Source organism: Metopolophium dirhodum, chromosome 7 (genome assembly GCF_019925205.1).
Source record: "Metopolophium dirhodum isolate CAU chromosome 7, ASM1992520v1, whole genome shotgun sequence".
Classification (NCBI taxonomy): domain Eukaryota; kingdom Metazoa; phylum Arthropoda; class Insecta; order Hemiptera; family Aphididae; genus Metopolophium; species Metopolophium dirhodum.
In genome coordinates, this window is record NC_083566.1 from 38,321,709 (window position 1) to 38,338,218 (window position 16,510).

The 16,510-nt window shown below is 30.0% G+C and overlaps 1 protein-coding gene across 1 annotated transcript; it reads left to right on the forward strand.

Annotated features, from left to right (window-relative positions):
• The first annotated feature begins 13,873 nt into the window (after positions 1-13,873).
• LOC132948946 (uncharacterized) lies at positions 13,874-16,030 on the forward strand. The gene is made up of 3 exons (XM_061019649.1): positions 13,874-14,181; positions 15,240-15,370; positions 15,462-16,030. The coding sequence occupies exons 1-3, from the start codon at positions 14,107-14,109 to the stop codon at positions 15,883-15,885; spliced, it is 630 nt and encodes a 209-aa protein (XP_060875632.1). The 5' UTR covers positions 13,874-14,106; the 3' UTR covers positions 15,886-16,030.
• The last annotated feature ends 480 nt before the right edge of the window (positions 16,031-16,510 follow it).

Below are 16,510 nucleotides of genomic sequence, written 5' to 3' on the forward strand. Positions count from 1 at the left end.
AAACTACATAGTCTAATGTAATTAAATTTTAAGTAATAACGTAATTATATGTATATATGTAGTGATAGTATCATACCTATAGTCCACGATCCAAAGAAAATAACGACATCGATTAAAATTAGGTTTTCAAATAAGAAGATTTTTCTGAAATGAATTAATTGTTTCACTGTTTTATGATCCAACGTTTTTGTTTGACTGGTTGCTGGTAATAATTGTTGTATACAGACCTAGCCGGACGTTTGTGAACGAGTCATTGAAAACTTCAACGACCTCATAATTCAACGGCACACCGGCTTGGAAGGCCACGTAATAATATGCCAAGTGTTATTTTTCATACATAAAACAGATATGTTACTTATGATAGGTACTAATGTACTATAGTTAATAAGTTATAAAAATAAAATAAAATGTTCAAAAAAATGTAAATGTTATATTGCGTTTTCTATTTCAGACTTCGGTGCTATAATATATCCTATAGATAAGTACCCTTTGGCCTTTATAATATAAACATATACATAACATATTATAATATTAGGTACAAAGTTTATAAGCAATATATTATAATTTTTTAATATTAATGTTATGATTTATGAATATCTAAATTTTTTTATAATTTAAAACGTATTGTACCAAATTTATTGGTCCAAACCGGTGTACAATTATCCCCATATCTGGCACCGGTATAATGAACCATGTCAATGATACGATATGCAAACATACCGGTGAGCTTTATTTTACACCGATTTGGACGAATAAATTTGTTATCAAGACCTAAGGCATTCATTCACGACCAAATGATGCAAGATATTCAAGTGGTTAAATTAATAATTAACATTTATACGGGCTGTATTAAAAAAAAATGTTGCCACAAAAACTATGATGACTAATCTTATATCTAATCAATGATATTATATCGTTTCTCAAATAAACTTGTATAGATATATAGGTATGTAATATACAAAATATTATAAAACAATATTTTTGTAGATCAGGCGTGACAAACACGCGGTTCTCAGTCTTTTTTTCTGCGGCCCGCTTGGTAACACATGATTGAGCATAAATATAATTATAATTATATAAACCTTTTAGCGTTTTAACAACACGATTTAAACCAAATTTTTTTAATTTATTATTTTTACGTATTATTACACCAATTTATTATTATGAAACCAATAGCTACACGAACCATGAGCCGTAACATTATTGACAATGTAAGAATCAGCATAAAGTTGTTAAGTTAGGTAACTATTCCCAAATTATCATTGTACCAGCCAACTGTTTCGTTGAAAGATTAAGAGCAAAAGAAAAAAGTGAGACTAATTTATAGAGAAATGCCTATAAATAAGTATGCTAGGTAGGTAATAGGTATATATAATACTATTAAAATATAATTTAACTTACAATCGTACTCTACCACCGGTACCATCGATTGAACTGTTATTTAATGAGTATTAGTATAAATTATAATTGCAAGTACGTATGTGCAGTTTCGGCATATAGAAACTCATACATTTGCAAGTAAAATTATTTCTATGTTCGGTGATACCCACCTGCTGTGAACAACTATTTTCACTAATGAATAACAATTAGTCTCCTGTTAGATCCATATTAACTGATATCCATCTAAAATCTACAACAAAAGTAAACTCATCTCATTTAAGATTTCTCCAGACAAAGAAAAGTTAGTGACAGAAAAGAAATTTCAGATATCGCAGTTATCTAGCAGAAATAAATCAAATAATAATTTATATAATATCATTACTATAGGTAGGTAATAATTTATTTTAGTGGGTGCCGCTCTGATGTACAGTAGTTGTCGAGCATGCCGTTGTAATGGATATGTTATGTTTGAATTCAATGATAAATCATTGTATACGAAAAACGATTCTGAGCGGAAACGTTGTGTCAGCCTAGTATACTTATATAAATAATCAAATTTAAAAGTTAAAAAACAATTTATAAAAATCAAAAATATCTCATGGCTATATATAAATAGCGTGACTTTTTTTTTTAATAGAGATATTAAAACTAGTTGTGAACCTCCTATTAAATTTTCAAATATTAGCTATAAAAAGAAAAACTTGAATTTCTAACTGAAAAATAATGCACACAATTTTAAAAATTTTCTTATGGCTATAAATAGCTTAAAAATAGTCAAAATTGTTCAAGTATCTAAGATTAGTCGTTTTTGAATTACGAAAAAATATCAAAAATTGATAGATGAAAATTTGTTAGTTTACCGATGAAAATCCAATATCGTAATTTACTACACTAAATATTGCTGACAAACAAAAAAAAACACACATCGTTGTAAATTTAATACATTTTTTCGCTCCACTCAGAGTCTAAAACGAATTTGAAAAATCTTATTTTTTTGATGGCCTAAAATAAAAAAGGTCATTAAGTTATTGTTTATTTTTATGGCCCACATAGAACTTCTATTCAAATATTTGTGCTCATTTAATACTTTGAATTTGATATGCCTGTTGCAGATAATAGGTACCTATAATAGATTTAACAATATATAAAAACAATATTTTGGAAAATAAATTATTTTTTACTGATTACATGATTCTCAATTAATAAACTAAACGATCACAATAAAAAACATGTTTGGCGTGCGAACGAGTTGATATTATATCTTGTGTGATAAGGATATTCATTCTTATCAATTTATTTTGTATTACATTCACATTTTGTTATACTGTATCGTCATAACTTAACAATCATGTTGTAATTCGTTATATTGTAAAAATAAAACATATATGTAATAAAGTGTCATTCATTAATTATTGTGTTATGCATCCATTCATTATTATAATTATTTAAGTAGTTAAACTAACATGAAACATATCTATGATTATAATATGATTAATATGTCCAATCAAACCAAACTATACAAAAATGCATTATTTTAAAGTTAAGAGGCATTTCATATTTTATCATAATCACAGATTACATTCAGATACTAAATATTAATTTGTATAATATATTCCAGAGTATAAAATCATTAAGACTTACATTTTTAATATAATTATTTGGTATAAAATTAATTTTTTTGAAGATAAATTTGCCGATTACAGGGTCATCTAAAATAGTAACATTTTTCAAATAAATATTTGAACTCATGATTGTTATAGCCATTTTTTCTATATTTACTATTAAGTATCATGTAAATAATATAATTTATACCTAATACAAGTTTACAGATATTTATTATACAGTAGCCATTAATTATTGTAATTCTATAGACCATAGCCTATATAATAATAGGTATGTAAATACTAAATCGTAAAAAGATGAAACTGCAGTTCCTACCAAAATATTTTCAAAAAAATACTGAATTACATATCAAAATGTATGATTTAATATTGTATATACATATTTAATAAAATATTTCTAATATTATCTATTGTCCTATTATTAGGTACTCTTGCACAACACGACTAAATATAATCCCATAATGCTTTACGTCTATACCTCTGTACAACAATATTCTAATCAAAACATCATATGACTTTGTAGAAAATATATACAAAAAATCCTGATTCAAAATAAGCTTTCTTTAAACAATTCAATCCGGTCCACCTATCTCTTAGAATTGTCTGCTTCTCATCGGTTCTCTTCCTCCTGTACACGATAATAACCGCGAATATCATCCAGCATCACACAATATTGTATACTGCAGATGGTATAGAGGCGGTGGAGGGACATATCAAATCAAAATTATATTCTTTCCATCCCTCCAGATTATTTGTACATTAGGGACCCGAAATCGAAGGGTCTTGCCATATATAATATACAGTACGTACTAAATGGACTACAACAAACAGGTGTCCCGCTCGTTCCCCTCATTGCCGGCCACGGTCTATCCCCACGGGGGCCTTCCGCATCCCTTACACACTACACCACCCCTAACCATCCCTGTTCGCCGCCCGTGCTCTAATATTGTTAACGCCCGTAGTCGTTGTTGTTCATAACAATAAACAATATAGCGGCACTGTGTATAATGTAATATCCTCTTACAATATAGCGCCGCCGGAAAGGGATCGCGACATCATCAACGTCATATAGTAATCTGTTGATTTTTCGTTTTTATCGTTATGATTTTTCGAAACACATGTTACCCCTTTTTTTACATAGTACAGTAGCAATTTTTAACGTCCCCTAATAGATACAGAGAGGGCTATATAATAATAATAATAATAATAATAATAATAATAATAACGCGTTACCCATAGCAAGAGAAGAAGACCGTCCATATCGTTATTACAAAAACGAGCAAATTAGATTTCGGTTAAAAACAAGGATCAAAAGAAACTAATTTCAAAATAAAAATTAAAGGGGTTAGTGAAAATTTGTTTTGATATTTTTAAAGTGTCTGGAAAGCACCCATCGTGTCGTATTTATTTATTTTGGTTACTATGTGCGTATACAAAAATAATACGATATAATGACATTAGGTACCTACCTATTTTATCTACTGAATCATTACTACAGTACCACTACTATAATAATTATTCGTATTTTTTTAGGATTCACTAAAAAATATTTAAAAACCTTATAATTTTTTTGAAAATTTTATGTCTTAGCTACAATTTGTAGTTGATTAGAAATTTGTATAAAAATATTGCCTCTTTATGGCATTTAATAAACTTAAAAATTAAAATACAATAAACTGCATTATAATACCCAACACCATACTATAAATATAAATTATAAATCAACGAATGTCGGTTGTATTCAGAATAAATTATTAATACTCTGTGATTGGAAATTCATCATGAATTATAATGTTTCACAATAATTGTTAAATAAAATGTTTTATTTAAATAAACATAACCAATCTCTCATACTATATAGATCAAAAGATAGGTTAGGTTAGGTAGGCACAGTTTGTGCCTTATGAACTCGTATATAAGTCTAGAAGTAAAAAGTCTGTGATAAATATTATAGTAACTCCATGTGACTTTTTTTCACCTTCTTGTATCATCAATCTCAAAGTTCACTTAAAAATGAACAACTATTTAAAAAAATTTAGTTTCTGAAATTTCTACTTTTAAATCATCATGATACATTTTTAAAACATTATAAAAATAAAATGTAATATTTAAACTTAAACTTAAATATTAAAGTATTCTTATTTATAAAAAACATAATGTTTTCATAATCCATTTGAAAATAAAAATCAATTTTTATATGCCCTAACTTAACCAGTAGATAACTACTACTGTTGGTACGTTGAAGGCTACATGGTGGTACACGGATGTGGTGGTAGACGGCGGTAGTACGGAATATTGATAATATTTGATAAATTAATATTTTTTAGGGCTGGGCCGATATGCAAACCGATATCGATTATCGGCCAATATTGGTAATATCGGTTTTATCGGTATCGGATTTTTTTCAAAACCGATATTTGAACCAATATAAAAAAAAAACAATTTATCCTTATATGTAAAATCTAATATTATCAGATCTGCGCGCGGTTATAACTGTAAGTATTATCGGTTATCAGTAAGAATTATCGGGTATTTTATAATATCAGTTCATGCGTTTGGATAAAAATTCAAAGATTTGAATATATCGGTTACCGGTTTTAAATTTACATAACATATCGGTTAAAAATGATATCGGCCCCATCCCTAATATTTTTATTAAATTTTTTTACGACTAACGGATCTAATATTATTTAATGGATTGTGTAAGTATAAAATAGGTATCTATTAAATATACTGTTAAATGTACTTGAATTATTATTTTGAAACATTATCACATATTATGAAAAATGTATTGGAATTTTTGAATAATTCTATTTTAGATACTGAGCGAAACGATGAATGTATTGATTTTACAATGATGTGTGTTTTTTTTTTATGTCTGTCATCACCTTTTAGGACAGTAAAAGTGATTAGATTTTCTTCAACAGTAACTTTTCTGATAGGAAAGTGAATCTAGTTGGTACTTTGGGGGGTCAAAAGTAAAAATTTCCCAGTAGTTTTCAAAAGCGATGTGAAAAACAAAAGAAAAATTAAGGAAAAACAGGAATTTTTATGCAAAATCTGTATTCGAGAAAATCGATTTTGGTTTTTGGTGCAAATCTAAAACAAATGACCGTAGGTACATGACATTTTGACTGAATGTTTATATTAGCATTTTCTATACACCATAACATTTCCCAAATATTTTGAGCTGTTTACGGACATTGTCAATTTCCATTTTTTTTTAGATTTTTTTTCTATAAATATCAGTAAAATTTTATCTGTTGAGTAAAAAAGCCTGAAAATTTAATAGAAGGCTCCTAGGTTATTGTTTCAAAGGCAGATGAAAAAAATTAAAAATCCTTTGGTCACAGTTTTTATTTATAAGCATTTAAAGTTCAAATCTTGACAAAATATGGAAAAATCACGAAAATTAGCAAATTATTTTGAGTTGAGAATTCATAAAAATTTTTCTTTTTAAATCTAACATTTGAAAATGTGATACAAGATTATCTATAAGTTAATCTATATTTATCAAAAAAAAAATGTCTACAAGAAAGACAAATTAAATTTTTATGAGCGTTTGAAATTCATAATTTTACAAAATTTGATATTCACTCGATTTCTCATGTAACGATTTTGCTATTTTGTTGTTATTCAAAACGAATAACTGTAGATACATGAAAATTTTACTGAATGTTTATATTTTCATTTTATATATACCATACAATTTTGAAAATATTTTGATTTTGTTTTTGAGCTGTTTACGGACATTGTCAGTTTTCAATTTTTTCAACTTTTTTTTCTATAAATATCAATAAAATTTTATTTGTTTGGTAAAAAAGCGTGAAAATTTAATGCAAGACTCCTGATATATTGTTACAATAGCAGTTGAAAAATATAAAAATACATAGGCACAATTTTTTTTTTATAAGCATTTAAAGTTTGAATTTTGACAAAATTTATCAAATTTAAAATTTAATAATTATTTTGTAGTTAAAAATATATAAAATGTTCAACTTTTATAGCTAAGGATTGAAAATTTAAAACAAGGCTCGACGTAAATAGGTTATATATAAATTACTTTATTCACAACCTAACCTAACGAAGTATGGAAAAAAATTCTGGTTGCTCAGTAGAGTATATCGTACATTCCACATCCGCGGAGTACCTACTATATAGGTTCGGACTGCGGTGTATTATAGTGCATTTATTATACACTTTTGTCGTTGTGTTATGTTTTGTGTACGTATATTATTAATTATTATGCCTATTTAAAATAACCGTTCGATTGCGTCGTATAACGGTGCACAGCGCAGTATCTATACCTAATATAATATGATAATATTGATGTACGAATACCTAAAATGGCAATGAAAACGACCGCGCATGTGTATCGTTTTGCACCGCGAGATTCCTGCAAAATAAACGTGTTCTTAATAGTATCTCACGCGTGTATACTTTTATATATAATATATACTATATAAGAGGTACCTATATATATAGCTATAAGAAATGACGCGTTTCTCCGGCCTCAGTATACATAAACCCCCTTAAACTCGTTAAAAACCGTGTAAACAATATCCTCGAGGTGGGTTCGCCGTAATAAATATTAATCAGTGTTTTAACGAGTTCCGCGGGGCCACGCCGCCACCGCGCGCACACACACACACACACACACACACACACACACATACACGCACGCACGCACACATACACGCACGCACGCACACATACACACACATGCACGAGCGCGCGCAAACTATACGGTTTTAATAGAATCCTAACCCAAATATTTAAACACAATAAAGTATCGTTATAATAACAATAAAATAGTGTGCGTGGGTCGACGGGTGGATCGAAGACGGGGCCGGGTATGATTGTGGAGAGGCGGTGGTGGCGGGGGGAGAGAGTCGGCTGCAGTGCCCTCAGGAATAATGCGGCGGGAACAATGGCAGCTGTTACCAATACACGTTGGTGGGGTGGTTGGTGGGTGTTCGGGGGTCGGGTACGATAGTCCCCCGAGGGTCAGCCACCAGAAATCGGCTGGCGGGTGAAAACGGAAAAAAAATTGACTGGTATAGTATACATACGTCACGGAGAGTTTATTGAGCATGAATTAAGAGGCTTTGCACAAAAAGTCCTGTTAACTTGTATGTGTGCGCGCCTACCTATATGTGTGTGTGTGTTCACGGTGGTACATGCTAAAAGCTTTACGGCTGTATAGAGAATGAACGAGGCCAAATCCGCTTTGGAAATATACAGAGCGCTCTAATGGGGTTTTGGGAAATAGAGTTGAAAAGTACATTGATGTTTTAACCGAGTTCAGCATGTTTTTACGATCAAAATGTATGTTTATACATTTATAAATATATTCGCCACATATATATTATTGGTTCAAATTCTGCACCATATAGTAATAATTATTATAAGCACATGATGCCACACCACGGTCCACGGGCCACGGCGGCGATAAAATAATATTTATTGTACGCATTTATAGGTTAGCCGTTAGCACAGAAGTTTGGTGCGATATTTATTTGTCTTCGTGTATAATATAAGTAGTTAACTACCTATACCTACATTATGGTCTATTTGTTGCTAAAATTGGTAAGATCCAATATTTTACAAAATATATTATTAGGTGTCTATGAATAGCAATCGGTCGATGGAAATATGGAAGTATAGGATATTTGAACGTTGATGCGTGTACTAATTTAAAAATATTTATCTACGTGTTTTATAATGTAGCCAGTACAGTGTTGGGAAGGAACGCGTTCCTTGAGGAACGCGTTCCTGGAACGCGTTCCTTTTATAGGAACGAAGCTCGGAACGCGTTCCATTTAAAATATAGGAACGAGGAACGGGAACGAGTTCCTATTTTGAAGGAACTTGAACGAAAATTTCCGTTCCTCAAATAATGAAAAAATTTTAACACGTTGAGTGCCACAGTATATTTTATGAAGCGCATATAGTGTGTTTCCGCGCCAAAACTGAGCCGCGACGCCGTCGGTCGACTACGTGTCGTGTTCCAGGTCGTTTCCGGTTCCGCGCGCCAAATTAGTTCTTCTCAAACAAAACAAAATGTCAGTATAAAAATATTTTTTCAAATAAATTGAATTAAAAAAAAAAACAGATTGTTGTATCATACTATGTCCTATACTCCTATGGGCTATAAGCCTATAACCTATAGCATGTCTCTATGTGTGGTGTATCGTGTATAGTACACACTATACACTGTATACTATACTACTATAGTAATATAAATGTATAATATTATGCAATTATGCAATATGAATGTATATATATAAAGTTTCAAGTCTACGCTATACAACTTTTGAATTATAACAAAAAAAATCTAAGACAAATCATTTTTGTTAAAAATCGGTGCTCCTAGAAAGGAGTGAGTTAACCGATTTCAGTGGTGGTCAATGGTGTTTTTTGCGAAAAATTTTTAAGTCAGAAATAATCGGTTAACTCTCTCAGTTCGATTATTTCTGACTTAAAAATTGTTCGCAAAATACACCATTGACCACCACTCAAATTGCAAAAAAAGGAACATGAAGGAACGGGAACGCGTTCCTTTTTAAAAAGGAACGGGAACGCGTTCTTATTTCGGGACAGGAAAGAGGAACGGGAACGAGTTCCTTTCTTACAGTAGGAACGAGGAACGGGAACGAGTTCCTTTTTAAAAGGAACTTTCCCAACACTGAGCCAGTATAGCCACCAATGCCGGATTACCCATTAGGCGATGTAGGCACCCGCCTAATGGCCCCAATACTCTTAAAGAAGCCTTGAGAAAACGGAAAAACTTTTCTTTTTTTTTTTAATTATCCACAGATTAACAGAAAAGTCAATATGAATATTATACTGCAGTAGAAAATATTTTTTGCAAAAAATTCATGTATTTTGTTGACGAATTAAATAAATAAATACTTGATAATATTTATTGTATATTATCAGGCGGCGACGAACATTATCGTCGTGCTTTGATGCGTTACAAGCTTTCGCATCGACCACCGTAAATATTTGAAGTTCATATTTTTTAAAATTTATTTTAAGTTAATTAGTTATTAAGAATCACTTTTTTAATAAGTGGGAAAAGTAAAAATATTAATTCATTTTTTCTGTAAATAAATAAGAATTGTAGTGAAAAAATGTAATGAACATTGTTTTGTTTATTACAATTTGTTGATTAATATTAAAACTGCTTATATTAATTATTGAATAGGTAGTACAGTAAGTTAAAAACGCAAGTAGATACTAAATAATACATTTCTATTGGTCCCACAGTGTTAACCGCCCAGCGGCTAGAGGCCTATTGGGTACTAATGTTTAATCCGGCACTTGTAGTGAAACGGATAATACAACAACGCAAGGTAAGTAAATTATCAAAATAAGACCAGATACTAAGCATGTGTTACTTGCATATACCGAATACCTACACTTATACTAAATTTACTTATGGTAGATGCGACTAATTGATTACCATTAAATATTAAACATATTATTCATAATTCTATAATAATATAGAAAAGATTCCGATTCCTCAATTTGGCACTATGGCACACTATATAATATACAATACCTATTATATACATATATAGGTATAGGTTCACCTATAATGGTACTTCCAAGTATTCCGTTCAAAATCTTTGATATTGTTTTAGAAAAATATTTTATGGTTCACATAAGACGCATGGAATACAATTCACATGGTAAATGCATGATTAACTATAAAGAATTAATCAATAATCATGAGTAAATAAATGTAATATAGAATCATTAAAATTTTCCTAAAAGTTCAGCCAATAAGTCATCATTTTGGAAGTTTGAGCCTGGGTTCTAACTGTATAGTACCACGGTACCTACTTAAATAAACGTGTAATGTATGGGTCGTCGAAATAAATTTATTGTGATTTGTGAAAGCCTAAGGGGCTGCAGGCTTGATGAGATAATACCCGTTAGTAAAATTCCCAAACGTATTGTGATCTCTCGACTATCGCGCTATCCTATGTATAGCTTACACTTGAAACACGAGTTCTTAATAATTACACTCTATACTTTCTGCAACTTTTCTGACACGACATCAATTTCAACGCTAGGAAAAGAAACCAGCTGAACTACAACTGTTAAACTTAATCACCTTAACTTTAACGGAACCTGATAACATTATTTTTTATTTAATCAAGAAATTTCAAATTAAAATATATAAGTAGGAAAACATTAACACGAAATAATTCACTCTTAGCATGAACAAATAATTCCAAAAGAAAACATCAATGACATTCCATTAAACATTAAACGCTTTATTATATTTACATTACCTAAATATTATTCCTAGAATTTTGGGGATAATTTCATTACACGTTGAATTGAGTGGTTGACACCTGAACTTTCAAATCCATTACAGTATTAGGTACCTATACTAGTATTAGGGGTCAATAGAATATTCAAGTGATTTTTCTCGCGATTCTTGGAATACATTTTTTTTATGAAGTGTTCCTATCTTGAAATGGTTTTTGAGACAAGTTTGTCTAATGAAGATATAAAAACTATTTTAATAGGTAAATATAGTGTTGAAATATGATTTGTGGACGTTATTACACTAATATGAATTAACGAACATAAATAACAACATTATACTATAAAAATGCGATTTATGACTAGGTATCAGTGGCGTACTCATGGGGGAGGGGGGAATAATGATGTATGGTTAGGTTAGGTTAGTATGGTATAATAAATAGTATTGTACTCACGACGGTTTTGACCTATATGCATAAATATTATAATACATAGGTAATCGTATAATATTTTAGTATATTCGTCGCTTACTCCGGAAAAATCAGGCAGATACATTTTTATCCAAATTATGCGAAATTAAGTGAAATTCTGATTCACCTACGTGGGTTCAGCGATAATATTTGATTCTTTATAATTTTGTCCACATATTAAAAACTATAATATTAGATTCTGAGCGGATCGATTAACGTATTGATTCTACAATGAAGTGTGTTTATTTTTTGTGTGTCTGTCATTACCTTTTAGGACAGTAAAAGTGCTTAGATTTTCTCAACGGTAGCTTTTCTGATAGGAAAGTGAATTCAGTTGATACTTTGGTGGTCAAAAGTAAAAATTTCCCAGTAGTTTTTAAAAGCACCGTGAAAAACAAAAGAATAATTAAGGAAAAACAGGAATTTTTACGCAAAATCGATTTTGGTTTTTGGTGTAACTCTATAACAAATGACCATAGATACATGCAATTTTGACTTAATGTTTATATTAAGAAACAGATGAAAAATATTAAAAATAATGTCACAATTTTTTTTATAAGCATTTAAAGTTCAAATATTGACAAAACACGTAAAGTTCACGAAAATGTGCAAATTTTACTATATTAAACTCCTTTAAAACGGTAGATTTTGATTTCAATTAGATTCCAAAACCTATTATTCTGTACGAACATAAAATTATTGGTTCATTGATTAAGCATTAAGGAGCCTCGCTACTGCCGTCAGTTTTAAATCAAAATACCTTAAGTTTTGACAAACATAAAGTTGGTTTACGTTGACCTATTTCAATTCTGAAAAAAAAAATTGAGCTTGGCTAAAAACGGTATATAGATTGTATAGAACACTTTGTAAAAATTAAATCGTATATTATTGTGAATTGTAATTGAAAACTTGAAAATATGAGTTTTTTCAAATCATAATTCAAATTCAAATTCATATTAAAAACGGAAAGTGTTTCGATCTACAGACATTTTTCTGCTGAATTCAAATATTTTTTCAGAATCAAAATCAGACTACGTTTAAGTTTACTAACTTTAATTTTGTCAAAACAATAAGCACGTTGTCGTAAAATTCGTATATTGAATTTTATATTGTTTTCGAGTTATTGACATGTGCATGCTCGTATGAGGCGGTATTAGCATTGCATTTAACTCACACTAATAATCATTTACAACTAACACATAGATCCTGGACGGATAAGACGAGTTTAAAAATTTCCTAAATGTTGCACCTTTAATAATAGCCGTATCTATGCCCCATATAATAAGTAAAATTTGTCCACCGAAAAATTATTTCAAAAAATAAATATATAGCACAAACTCCTAGCACCCGTATTTAAATATTCAAAATAATTATTGTCGAGCCTACACTGATATTTTGTTACATATTGACATTGTGCAAGATTTTATGCATTTTACTACATGAGGTATAATATAATAATTTATTGATAGAAAACGAGTAATGAAGATTTTGGTCCCTTCTCCATTTTCCTTTATTATCATAATTCATAATAACCATAACATGTACAGTGTGTACATACAATTATTATTCTGTGATACAATCGTTGGTTACAATGGCGTAACTAGGAGGGCTAAGGAGTAAGGAGTAAGTGGCCCTAGCTTCCCCCACCATCTAGCCCCCCAAAAATATCCTCTACCTATTGATTTTGATACAAGCCCATTATGGGTTATTTTAAATTAATAGTTTTGTTAGGTGGGCTGTTTGTAGCCCAGAAATTTAAACCTAGTTGCACCTGTGGGTTGCATAGCACGTAGGTACCTACCTATAGGTTTTCACAAAATGCATATACATTATACATAATTACATAATAATATAATTTAGACTTATAAGGGTATCACTGCGTATCAGCATTATTATACATACAATAAATTAACAACGAAATTATTACTCGGTGTACTTATTGTAGGTACTACTTGTAACTTGTAAATTACTAAATACTAATAATTACCAATTCAATATGGAATTCAATAAGGACCAATAGGCAATAATGAACAATGACCCACCTCTGGATCCGCCACTTGTTTACGCAATTCCGATGTACTAGATCTAAGCAAAAAGATATCTATCACTTATCACTTATCAGTCAACAAGTGATAAAAATATAATTTTAAAAAGTTAAGTCTGCACTCGGCTTACGTAAATTGTAACGATACAATTTACTATTTAGCCATGACGGACGACGGTTTCACGGTTCACGTCTTATTTGTAAATCAATTAATTAATAATATACTATAATATTATACCATGTAAAAATGTAAAGCGTGTTATTCAAGTCTTTAGTTTTTACTCCAGATTTCAATAGTTTATTTTCTATGGACAATTCTAAAGTAAAATGTACGTTGCTTTGTGGCACATCAGCAGCTTACTCTCAGTCTTTATTATTTGAAGTAGGTAATATTTTTAAATTCTTTTATAATGTTACGCTTTATTTCAAAGTAAATAAATATAATGATACTAATTAACGTTTACATTATAATTTATAACTAAAAAAGAGCGGTGCATAGGTACTACTTGTAACCGATTATCAGAAAAATTCTAATTTAATTTTGGTCAAAGCATTTTCTTTTTTAAACTACCTGCGTAGTTAGTTAGCTTTACAACTATAAACTTTTGGTAGGTATATACAATTGATGTCAATAATTTGTATTACATGATATAACTAACGGGATGCATGGTGGCTATTGAACCTACATAAGTACTATACTTCTTTCCATATAAGAATGTATTTTGTGAATTTTTTTCCCCTTCCACTGGTAATTACCTATCTATGCCTTTATATGGGAGATGCGCACAGCTGGTCGGGAACCGGTTGCCACCCGGTGTGTTCTTATTTGGAAAGAAGTATAAGTAGTATGCAGCCAAAAAGTTAATATAAACCTAAATAAGATTTGTAGACTAAGTATAAGTCGTATACCCACTTTTACTACAGTACATTTTTAATTTTAAAATGTGGGGTATTATCTATAAATTTAAGAGCATTTAACCAAATACTTATCTATAGCAGATGGTTTATTTAACTAAAAAAGCTTTAATAGTTGATTTAATTATTTGTTAAGATTCATATTTTTATTGTCAGTATCATAAAAATATATTTTTATAGAACATTTATATTTAATCATTTGGTAATATAGTATTTGTACAATAGTAATAATATTAAATGTTTATCATTATTAGATATAAACAACTGAGAGCTATTGGAAAAATGAGATCCCCACCTAAGTAGTGTTTATGGCTAGGATAGTTGTTAGGATCTTATGAAACTGTTTAGTACTACTAACACCTACCCATAATATATGTTTACAGTAGAAATTAGAAAATAATAAAAATGTAAAAACTGTAAGAATGTAAGAATCATTTCACTCAAAACCTATATATTTACATTTACATTTTTTTATTTAGCAAAGTTGTAAATATTAATATTGTTTTGTTTGTTTACAATATATAGAGCGCTGTATACTGGTCTGAATTTGGATATCGAGTGGTTTACATTCAAATATCTCAGATAAAATCCCTACCAATTCCATTAGATGGTGCCAAGCCGCCTAGTGTACATGCACTGAATCGTATTACATTCCTGTAATTAAATTGATCTATAATTCATTGACTTCCAACCATTTAATTATTTAATTTTAACATTAAACCACATTTTTTCATTTTTCACATCTAGAACATTGTCACAATGGGAAGATCTTGTCAAGTACACTTGTTCAATACACGAAACCAGTCCAAATGTGCCACATGTAATTTTAGTATCAGACTTAAATAATTATTATAGGAATGAAGATAGTGATCAAACTATAAGACTAGCACACATGCTATGTGCTTGTTTGTGTGATGCCATTTCATATTGTAGTAAAGTACATAATTCTACATCATATTTAACTGTTTCAACACAAGACACTGCACTTGAAACACATAAACTGTCTGCGATGTATTTCCCGTCAACCACGTGGATTAGTAGTGTTGTTGATGATCAAGTAGTATTTTGCAAAAAACAACTGTATTTACACCAACAGCGTAGCTATAAAATAAAGTTTATCAAAGTGAACAATAAACTAAGATGCGATTCTGTAGAAGTATTATACTTGTGATATATTTTAGTTATTTTTTTTATTACTGTTCTTGTTTTTAAAGTGTTTTGTATCCAATTTTTATTTATAAATATGTATTGAAATATATATTAAAATAATTTTGTGTCAATTCTGAGTTAAATATTAAAACTTTAATAAGTCTAATTTATAAGAGTTACAGTGGTGTACATTAATGTGTAACCATATAATTTTGGCCCACATTTAAAGTTCTGATGAGACCTCTTTATATAACCACATTATATACAGTGTCAGCCTGGCTTGAAAAGGCCCAGTCCACAATTTGTAAAAAAGGGCCAGAGGAAAATATTTTGACTAACCCAGAAAAAAGGTCACTTCACTCGCAATGCGATTTTCAAGTACATAGAATTTTTTTTTTTTAATACAATTGTCATCTTGCATATTTATCATACAGCCATATAGGCACAAATAACTAAATACGTACCTACGTAAAATTCAATCATTCGATATATTAACTGGTTTTACTTTATTTTCAATACAGAATTTATATTGAGCATATTCTTAAATTCAAAGACATTTTCTGCAGGTTCTAAGTAAATTGACGACGAGGCCTAGAGATCCATCGGATTTTTTTTATTATCAGACAGGGGAAATCCCTCCTATCCAG

Coding starts and splice junctions, on each gene's coding strand:
- LOC132948946 (XM_061019649.1), top strand. CDS start 14,107: ATGGACAATTCTAAAGTAAAATGTACGTTGCTTTGTGGCACATCAGCA. Junction 14,182..15,239: donor CTCAGTCTTTATTATTTGAA/GTAGGTAATATT, acceptor TACAATATATAG/AGCGCTGTATACTGGTCTGA. Junction 15,371..15,461: donor CTGAATCGTATTACATTCCT/GTAATTAAATTG, acceptor TTTCACATCTAG/AACATTGTCACAATGGGAAG.